At 42.4% G+C, this 11,390-nt stretch overlaps 1 protein-coding gene across 1 annotated transcript in view; it reads right to left on the reverse strand.

The window, feature by feature from the left end:
• grid1a (glutamate receptor, ionotropic, delta 1a) overlaps window positions 1-11,027 on the reverse strand; it is a 233,965-nt gene extending 222,938 nt beyond the window's left edge. Inside the window, exons 1-2 of the mRNA XM_036546860.1 lie at window positions 10,641-11,027; window positions 6,627-6,782 (exon numbers count right to left, since the gene is read on the reverse strand). Coding sequence (XP_036402753.1) covers window positions 6,627-6,782; window positions 10,641-10,719 — 235 coding nt within the window. The 5' untranslated portion in view covers window positions 10,720-11,027. The remainder of the gene's footprint in view (window positions 1-6,626; window positions 6,783-10,640) is intronic.
• Window positions 11,028-11,390: the final 363 nt, after the last annotated feature.

The following is an 11,390-nucleotide window of genomic DNA, read 5'->3' on the forward strand; positions in this document are numbered from 1 at the left end:
TAGTATTAATTGCTTCAGCAAATATACAGCTGTGCAAAACACCCATTATGAATACAATAGGAAGAGAAGCTGTCTCGGAGATAAAACTGAAATATTGCTTTTATTACAATGCTTCAGCTGTTATTGGTCATGATCAGGTTAATTAGCACCTTGTTTGCACTGAGAAGATAATTAAATTAAATTTCAACTGGAAATCCAAACTAATCCTCTAAAGGCTCATTTTAAACATACACGGCATAAGTGATGCATATCTGCGTGGTTTAAATGTATCTTCACTTACTGATTTCTATTTCAATTAACTGCATGGTGCTCAATCAGTAATCATCTCAACAAAAGCTGGACAACTGATGAAACGAACAGGAAGGTGGACAATTTCTTCACCTTGCATCTGTACATCATGCATTGTGATTGGGATAGCTGATACTATGGAGTTCCCCATGCTGAATGTGTGCCCAGCGGGGGAAATGCTGCCACTCATTGTCCCTGTGTTGCCAGATTTCTACCTTCTTCTGTATGTAAAATTATAACAACAGTAACGATTATCATCATCTGCATTCCAGGCCCAGTGGGCTCAGCATCTTTGCATAAAAGGATTATGTAACATTTTACATTTTAGGTGCATCTCAGCATAGGATACAGAAAAAGCCCACGTTTGCCAGTCCGGTCCAAGAAAGCGTCATTTTCTGGAATCAAGAGGTATAATTGCTTTGAGTAATGAATACGGCTGTAGGCTGAACTGTGACAGTGTGTGTGCTTAAATTAGATGCACCGAATCTCAAGATTCAGTGTGGGGGAAAAAACCTTCCAACAAGCTCCATAGAGGCAGCTGTACTTTATTCTTCAAATACTTGTGGAAACAGGCTTGAATTTGCACAGGGCTCTGACTCCAGTCGCTGTTTCAGTTCATTCATGACTCCTACTTTGACAAACCACCCGAGTAATAGCGGTATGTGCCACTGTAATATAAATTGGAGTTGAGGAGCTATATGGAAGCTGTAGGCTTACACTGTGACAACTCAAAATAAAAAATCCTGTGTGGGAAAACTGTTTGGACACTTCCTCCCATCTAGATGTTATTTTTACTCACTGAAAGGGATGAAGTGAGAGAAACATGACAAAATACTGCAATTTTTCTTCCAGACTCTTCTACCATCAGTACTAACGGACAGAAAGAGGCTCTCTCCCGCTGAGACGCACTCAGCTCCCGCGCTCCCCCTCTGAGGTGTCACTCCGGGTCACAGGGACTCAGTTCATTAGGCCCCCAGAAGGAGTTGCCGTGTCAAATTCCATTTGACTTCAAAACGACTAAAAACACATATGTTATAATAGATAAACACTTATTATTAAGCTGACATTATAGCAGCTCAACAACAGTGTGTTTACTTAAGGAGCTACGTTTTGCATGACACTCGTTCGGAGTCCTGTTTGTGTCACTCTGGATAAGAGCATCTAAACCACAATAATGTAATGTAATGCAATGTAATGTAGCTAGTGAGTAACAAAACATGATTTCATTACAAATGCATTGTAAAAAATGGGGTGCAGAGTTGTGCAGTTTATGTCATTAAAATGTAACAATGTGAAAGTGCACAGCAGCCTTCCTTGTTATTACACAGTACTTACATATCTTACTACAGTATAATAACAGGTGAAATGTCAACTTAAAAAAATCAGATGTTTCCTTGCCTGACTATCATTCTCTCCCCTCCACTAGCACGTTGGCTAACATTCTCTCCCCTCCACTAGCATGCTGGCTATCATTCTCTCCCCTCCACTAGCATGCTGGCTATCATTCATTCCCCTCCACTAGCATGCTGGCTATCATTCACACCCCTCCACTAGCACACTGTGTCAAGGATGTGAGTGGCGATGACAGCGGGGTAAATATGTAACAAAGGGAAAAACAGGTCAAACAGAGCAGGAAGTTTCTCCGACAGCATCACTCAGACGGCCGACAGAAGTGCATTGATCCTACCCTCTTATCAAATTATGTACTGGGAAAAACCAGAGTGTTCTCTATTAAAGAGTATAATTGAATGGATTTGTACAGATTTATTTGTTTGCAATAGTGTTTCAAAACAGGTCTTACAGGGCAAGAAAGGAAGGAAGGATAATGATAGCTCCATTCTGTCCAGAATCAGAAATGTATTACTGTATTGAAAATCACTAATTTACACAAGAATCCTTTAAAGCTTATTTACAGCATCATTCTTTTCAGCTAACCCCTGTAATTTTGTGCTGTCTGCCGAAAACGAACATCTGCTGTCATTCCTGTCAGTTTTCCCTGAATCTATTGACTTCTTCCAGCTGGAGAAGAAACCTGGTTCTCTGTAAATGGCTTTGTATCTGTAACTCACATACAGTACAACACCACAGCCTCTGCCAAAGAGGACAGGAAGACAGAGCAAGGGACAGAATTCAATCATTTCTGCTGAGTGGTCTAACCATCAATGTGATTAAAATATTTATAAAGGAGTTCTTTTTTCCACTTTCACATTGTTCTCATTTCATGTTAGACTGGAGTTAACCGTCACGGCGTAGGATTGAATCCTTCACTCAAAAGGGACATGTCCCACTCACAACCGGCAGGCACTCATACCTTTTTCTAGTTTGCTAGCAGTGACAGAAATTGACCCGTTACACACCAAGGATAAGGACAGAAGATACCATCTATAAAAACAGGACGATAAATGCATTCACCTCACCGTCCCTTCTCACAGACTCACAAATTGTGCGACTCTTTTTCCCCAAACTAGAAGTACACAGGTACACACGGACTGATAAATGCAGGCACAGCCAGAAACACACAGACACAGAAACAGAAAAACACAGACATAAACACACACACAAATAAGAACACAGGAATTGAAGCACATGAACCACACAGACAGAAATATACTCATACAGACAGCAAGACACACAGACCCAACCAGACCCAACCAGAAACACACAGAGACAGACACAGACAGAAACACAGACAGAGACAGACAGACAGAGAGAGAGAGAGAGAGAGAGACAGACACAGACAGAGACAGAGAGAGAGAGAGAAACAGACAGAGAGAGAGAGAGAGAGAGAGAGAGAGAGACACAGACACAGAGACAGAGAGAGAGAGAGAGAAACAGAGAGAGAGAGAGAGAGAGAGAGAGAGAGAGAGAGAGAGAGAGAGAGAGAGAGAGACAGACACAGAGAGAGAGAGAGAGAGAGAGAGAGAGAGAGAAACAGACACACAGAAACAGCCACATTTGGTGGTTCACTGCAGTCTGACAGCTATGAACTTGGTGCTATACTATAAATTAGCTTCAATAACGAGCAGTCAATCACATTCATATGTAAAGAAATTTGCTTTGTTAAAGAAATGTATGAAATATTAATTTACAAATTTACCAACACTGTTACATCACATTAGATGAAGCCTTTTTCAATCATGTCTGACAATACCCAGGGTGCAATCAGGATGCTTTCTCTCAAACTGCCTGGCATCATGTTATCAGGCTGGTCGGATGACCTCTCACATGGCTCAGGAAGGCGTTAAACTTTAAAAGCTAGAATTCATAGCTGACTTCACAAGCATATCTGTGGAAGATGGTCCACAGTCACACGCAGAAGCATGCCAAGATGTTAAATGTATTTTAAATGCATGGAATTGCCATACACTTGATTTAGCAATATGGTAATTAATGCAATCAGTTCATTAAGCCTTCCCATTCATGGTACTTAGTGGTGTATTTAAGACCATTTAAGCAGGAGAAGTGTAGAAAAGAGTCGGGGAGATAAACCAGGTTCAGAAATAAAGGGGACAGATTCCTCTGTCACCCTGGCAAAGCTCTCTAAAGGAGCCCCGAACAGCCCGCATCACAGCAGCGCCCTGTAACCGTTCAGCGCTGCAGTTTAGCTCAGGTGGCACAGTCGGGAACCCTGTGCAGATCCAGTGCAACACAATGCCCAGAGATACATGTAAGCGCCCTGTGCTGTTTCATTTGCTATTGCTGCCGATGCCAGTTTCACCATCCTGCAGGACTTCATGCCATAATACAAGCATGGCACCGCACCCCAGGATCGCCAGAGGCTCCGATACGTTACACAGCATGCAGTGCTTAACTACGATGCGCTACAACAGGATTTGGTATAAAATAGTGATGTGTGAGGGTTGCCTTATTACAGTAACACCTGGATATAACATCTCGTTAAAAGAACAAACTGGTTACTCACATACCCCCCAGACACCCCCAACTCCGAGAAATTAAACACACCCTCCTTTGGGGCAAAGCAGGAGGTAAAGCTGTTTTCCATGTGAAACTAGAATTCTGTATGCTTCAGTAAGGCCACCAGGAGTGTCAGGCTGTTACATTTGAACTTATGCATGACACTGCTTTATACAGCTCAAGGAAGCTTTTAAGAAGCAAATCCCATGAGGCACTGCTTCAGAAATTCTTTGCCTTGTGTTTGTATCATAAATGTCATTAACACAAAACAAAATGTTTATGTGCTGTTAGAAACGCAGCGATTGAAAGCATGCGTGTCCTGGTATATGGTATTTGACATCATCATCAAAGATCTGAAACAGACTTTGTGACCGAAAGCAAAGTGTCCCTGGCAGTGAGAGAGCACCACTGCGGACACTTCTACCTGTGATGCAAAGGTGACAGGCTTCGTTATTAACTACAGATGCAGATAGAACACAGACAAAGATGGGTACCATAGATGCAGATAGACCATAGATACAAACATGAACTATAGATGCAGATAGCTCATAGAGGAGGATGGGTACCATAGATGCAGATAGACCATAGATACAAACATGAACTATAGATGCAGATAGCTCATAGAGGAGGATGGGTACCATAGATGCAGATAGACCATAGATACAAACATGAACTATAGATGCAGATAGCTCATAGAAATAGATGTGTACCATAGATGCGGATAGACTATAGATACAAACATGAACTATAGATGCAGATAGCTCATAGAGGTAGATGGGTAGCATAGATGCATTCTCTTCTCACTAAGGCTTCAACAACAGCTTGTCTGTGGGCTGCTGCCAAAGCAAGATAGGAGAGTTCATGACACCATTGCTAGCAATTCAGTCCTCAGACACTGGCCCCAGTCCAGATACACATACACACTGCAAAATGCCCTCGCTGGTTTTATATCAGTTCCATGCATAATGTGTCTACTAATTGCCAAGAACTCTCAAACAGGAAAAAAAAAACAACTCCCCTATATCATGAGTGATGCACACTACAATGGATGTGCCAGTTTCTTTCAGGGCATGTCTTTCCCAGGCAGTTCTGTCATAGCTTGCAGTGGAATAAACTGATTTTTACATGCCTGGGGCTGCCAGAGACTCGCCGAGCTGAACATGAGATCAGGCAGGGGTCACACCCATAACCATGCGTTTGCTCATACGAGTTTGCATATCTGCTTTATAGCTCATGCAGACCCTAACATGATCTCTTGATCACATAGAACGGCTTCTGTCAGATAAGCATGCTCTTTGGCAAGCTGATAAAATGTTATTTTTTCCTTTTTTCTTGCAATGTTTCAACACAGTGCTTCAGTATGTATACACAGAACGATAATGCCAAAAACATACAATTCACTGAATGGTTTGACTGAGCAAAACAAATAATGTGTTTCTATGCAAATATTCTGATGCAGATCTGTTAAATTTCACAATAGTTTTCAGAGAGCAGAGATCATGGAGAACTGTTTTTTGCTGAAAATCTATCAACGTTATAAAACAATACAGACACATCTTCCATGACATAAATAGCTAAGAAAACATGTAACAACAATAAACAATGATTATAGTTTGTGCTGTTGTTGTTTGTGTTGTAATTGTTGCAATTGTTCTCATAAAGCTTACAACAAAAATGACTGTTCTTTGCTTTTGAAAGTACCATCTAAACAGGAGATGGCCAGTTTTCCATATCACACTCAATGAAAAAAAAAAAGAAAAAAAAAAAAAAAAAAAACTTTATTCATCTTGACTCAATACTTCCACCTAGCTTTCTTTCCACAGAAGACATGGCAGGCTGAATGAGAGGAGCTCTAACTATAGCTCGTTTCACTCTGGAAACTGAGGAAACAGCCGAGCTGGAAATCAACACAAGCCTCTCTAATGACTGTCTGAGAGCCTCCAGGACCAGGGGCTCTCCATTCCAGCCTAATCTCAAAATTGCTTTACTGACATCATTGAATAGATGGCAAATCAACACTGTACTCCATTTGGACATCAGGTTGGTAACGGAGGGTAATGCTAGGAGCCAGCAGCTCAAGCAGCAGTTATGGCGTGTCCTGTTCTTTTGGAATGTGTGAAACATTGTGGAATGCTGTTTGGGCCAGTCTCCCAGCAGCCTGTGGACTGTTTAGTGGAGTGATCTGTGTAGTGGTCTTTTAGAGTGGTGTATCCATTCCACAAAGTGCTCTGTGAAGTGATTTGTGTCATGGTTATTGCGGTTTATGCTTCAACAGGACACAAAACTCTGCAATCGCAGCTCCAAAAACCCAGTAGGTCTGCTAGGATACCAGACTTTAAAGCAGACACGTCATACCATAGCATCAAAACACAGCCTCAAGGGTAAAACAACCACTTAAAGTGAATGCACTGCAATCCACTTACCTTCTTGTACCGCTTGGAAGGGGTTGTTGGGCTCGATGAGTTTTATCGAGTGGGTGATTTTCTCGCTCTGTAAAATGTCGTCATTCAGACTGAGGTCTGAAATGGCCAGCTGGAACACCTCGTCGTCTCTCACGGCATTCTCCTCAAATATGGCACCTGTTTGGAAAGATTTTCTTCACTGTTGATGTAGTGTTTATATCTGACATTAAGTGATCATACAAAGATTAGCTATTGACTGCCATACAAAATCATAACAATATGACTCACGTTTTCTAAATCAGTTTGTGAAATATGTGATGAATTTGGTCCGTTTTTTTCCTCTAACCCGCGAACCACTGCATGAACCTGGAATTTTATCGTTAAGTAAACGATAGCGTTCAGGTTTGGGGTTGGTATTGTCACCTTGGGGAACGTGTTTTACGGCTGCTTTCAGTACCATGGAGAGTAGCCGTAGCTGCACGTGTGAACAGCTCTACTCGATACCGTAAATACATCGCAGTTCTCCGTTTTGTATCAGCAGAGTTTTGTCATGTAAGCATTGTATTCGTCTCTTCGTCGTCTATAGCGCGGTTCAAATGACAAGAATGGCTGTGAGCGACTGAGGTGCACAGGAAACTGACGCAGGGCTGGGGTGTGCAATTATTTGACGTTTATAACTTGATTGTCTCGCGTTTCGTACTGGAGATGAAAAAAAAAATCCGTTTCAGAAGATCAGCACAGTGGTTTCATGTTCTTTTTCCACTGTAAATGTGTGTGGAAATACACACGTTAATGTATAGCCTATACGATTGTTTTCTGAGCCGAGGGATTCATTTAATGATCAACTCACTGGCGTTTAAACTAATGATGCATTCACTTTTAGCCGATAGCTATAGGACCCAGGCGAGGCTACTGTGTAATACAAATGAATGGGGGAAACAAGAAACAGTTAAAGCTACAGCCACGGTCCGCGCGATGGACAGTCAGACTTCTGCTAACCTTCTGTGTCATTCGCGTAAAACTGTGCGCGCCTTATCCTGCGGAAGCAGAACGCTGCATCTGACCCATGATCGTTCCCGTTGGATCTGACTCACTTGAATCTCACTCTTTGGACTGACCTTCCAGTTGCTGGAGTCGGTTTGTATAGTGAAAAAATGTACAGTGAAAAAATCCATTGCTTGTCATACAAAGGCAATACAAACGATGTCTTTTTAAGTTTCACACGAGACAGATAAGCATGTGTTGCCCGTTGAAATGCATGTGGTTCTGGCTGAATGCTACTTTGGGGTAGTTTACGATCAAAACGATGGCAGTATTGTCATACAACCCTGGTTATACAGAAAATGCGTGCGACTGCTTGGGGTTTGATCTTGACATTCTTTTGTGTATGTATGCGTGCGTGCGTGCGTGTGTGTGTGTGTGTAATTAACTGCCGTGTAATTGAACAATTGAGTTAGGAGTCTCTGTTTTAATGGAATCCTACAGACACTTCAAACAGAAGCCAGTGTTGAGAAGATAAGCCTCTGTTGGGTCTTGCACGCACAGCCTACTGCTATATTTTCATGTTATAAACCCACTTGTCGCGGTCTGCATGCTCCAGAATGTTGACTATACACATTGGCTATCGCTGCATCAAACTCCTGTTCTTCTTACCATCTCCCTCCCCTAGTTGCTGGCTTCGCACCTTGTAAACAGGCTTGTTGCCATAGGTCTTCGTGTTAAATTCCCGTTAAAGAGAGAGGGAAGAAAAGAGGAGCCGAAACACAAGGTCGTTGATGAGTTTCAGAACACAGACTCTGTAGACATTATGCTAGCAATGACAGGTCACTAGAAAAGTTTGAAGGATTTACTGTAGTCGCTCAACGCAATGAAGCTATAAATATCCTGCCACCGTGGGCCTATACGATGAAGCTTTGATGTGTGAACGCCTGAGGTTAATAAAAGTATCAGAAGTGATATAATAACATGTCAGTTTATCAGAAATAATATGGTCAGATTTCCCGTTTCGAGTGGAATATCACTTATGTGAATGGATGTTCCACAATCTACCGTGGGACTACACATACTTAACCGAACGAGTTTTGCGTTGCAAAGGACCCCTGGGCAATACTGCAGAATCCCATTTTGGACAAATAATTTTCAAGAAGATAATGTGGTCCAGAACCGGAGGCAGTTCGGTATTGGCTTTGTGTCTGCGCTTTCTGGTTTCAATAGGATTTCTAATGTGTGATTATTAATTACAGAGAAGATCAATGCTGTATAGCAACAGAAACTCATCAGCCACACCGCCGAGACTTTCACATCCAGGGTGCAGAGAACAGATGGTTGCTTGGGGAATGCAGTTTTTTTTTTTTCTTTGATTCGCTAAAGAATTGTAGGCCTATTTATTAAACTTCGCGTTACTGGCATGTACAAATATTAAAACAAAAGCCAAACCAGATATTACACTCCAATAACTGTGTGGAAAAAAATACGTACATTTGTCTCTATGTGACCGTGGTCTGCCATAGTGGAGTATTTTTGCACTGGTCTTTTACGCTTCGACAGTGAAGGCAACGCTGTAGCGTATGAGGAGGACTATATTCGATTATTGAACGTGACGTGTGAGAAACATTAAGTTCGTGTTTGAACTTCTAGATCACCCGGTCGATTTCAGTCCTCGGATACCAGATCCCCGCTTTTTAAAATACAAAACCGCAATGCCATCTTCTCCGCCTACCCATTTACATTCAGATTTAACTTATTTTCTAACGTCTTAAATCGGATTTGCAGGTAATTATTAGCAAATCACCTCCTGAAAAACATTTCAAGAGCAAATCTGCGATGGTAACTACTTCAAAGCAGTCGTGAAAAACATGACATCACTAGACTAAATCAAGGTCTGCATTGACAAAGAGCCCATTGGACGGGACCAGACACCGCACTCTCTTACTCTAAAAACGCGCTGAAAGGCTGGACAAAAACCGGCCCTTCGGAATTGCATGACTCAGATGATGGGTGTGTGCGGGGGGTGGATGGGGTAGGGACTTTGTTAGATAGGGGAGTGTGTTGATGGTTGCGAGATTTACAGTAGAATAAACTAAGGATCTCAAACGGCTAACAATAAAAGCAGCGTTTGCGGTCATGACTCCAGAGCATTACTTCCACTTCCTCATATTTATTTGTTTTTATATGAGATTTGAAATGTATGAGCGGTGTATGTATGTATGCTGAGGTTTGAAATGCATGAACGATGTGTCTATATATAAACAGCGGCCTCAAGCTTTTCAGCTTTCAATTCGGTTGATAAAACCTCGTCTGACAGAGTAAGGCTAAAAGAACAGACACCCTTCCTTCCTAGCTAATTTACCTGTTTGAGTATAACGCCTATAGCATAGCTGACCTATAATCAGAAAGAAAAAAAAACAAGATTGGTATTTCGTCATTGATTTTTTTTTCATTAGCTATATATAGAGGTTATCAGCATTTTGCTCACGTTCAATAGAAAGTTCAAGCTTGTAGGTGGGGAGGGGGAGGGGAGGGGACCTTCTAACACACATCCGGCGTTCGGTCATTGCAGCTGATGCAGTGAGTTACATTTTAAATTCCCCCTTCAGGTAAACCCCACTGGTTAAGGACATCTCTTTGGTTTATCCATTTACGGGGTACTTTCTTTCACACACTTTAAAAACTGTAGCTCTTTTTATTCCGTTTACTGCAGAGAAGCAACACACAGCCTACTACAGCTGAACCCACAAGCAAATCGCACGTTTGCCAAATTAAATTTTATGCAGATCTTCTCTGCATCTCAACTTCAACTGCTTTTCCGCGTTTTGCTGGCAACTAAAGTGGTACTGAAATCACTCGAAGTAAAAGATCTGACTGCTGTTCCTACCTCTCCCGGATAACATACAGACACACACACGCACACACACTCTTTCCTTGCTAGACTGTAACTGAATGTTCTGTAATGCAGCAGCGGTGCCGGAGAAGTCGCTTTCTGCAAGCGGCTTGTCGCGCGTTTGTTCTGCTCGTCTTTCTGTCGATGCTCCTTACCGATGTGAATGATGGAGTCCGCTCGTGCTAAACTGCATTGCAATATCCAGAAGGAAAGGGAGATCAACAGCAATTCCATCTCCGGTTTTTACCAAAGCACCTCATCCACGCTCCTTCAACCGTCGGAAATCCAACGAGAGACAGTAAAATGTAAAATAATATCAATATTCGAGTCTAAGTAATCAGTTAATAGCAACGGCAGCAGACTAAAAACCTAAAATTGACGATGTGCAGAAAAATTACAGCGGGTTTCGGAGGAAAACGATGAAGTCAAAAGTAAAGATGGAAAGAGTAAGGGCAGAGCAGGGAAATCCTCGGCAGTTTAGAGCCAGGTACGGAATCCAGCGCTGGTCTCCGGCTCTCGCTCCATCCGGCGCTCACCGTGTCTGAGACATAACAAACTGCAAACTGCGGAGCAGGGACACCCCCACGCGCTCGCGCTCCTGCTCGCGCGCTGTCACGCACCACGTGACTGCAGAGACTTTCTACACCACGGAGCTGTCCGGAGCAGCGACGGAGAAATGGAATTTGTTCAAGCCGGAGACAGTCATAGGAAAGCAGAAAGCCAAATCCAAGCCTGGGTCTTTCAATTCGCAGAGGCACGTGCGTGGGAACTGGTCAACTGGAAAGCAAATATCTAAGGACATAAAATGCAAAAGGACTTCGTACTGAACGTTTGTGTTCAATAGCGTTGCAAAGCAGGTAACTTGTAATACCTACGGTGATGTACGGGATGTGTGAGACTAGTGT

The sequence above is a fragment of the Megalops cyprinoides genome, chromosome 15 (genome assembly GCF_013368585.1).
Source record: "Megalops cyprinoides isolate fMegCyp1 chromosome 15, fMegCyp1.pri, whole genome shotgun sequence".
Taxonomy (NCBI): Eukaryota; Metazoa; Chordata; class Actinopteri; order Elopiformes; family Megalopidae; genus Megalops; species Megalops cyprinoides.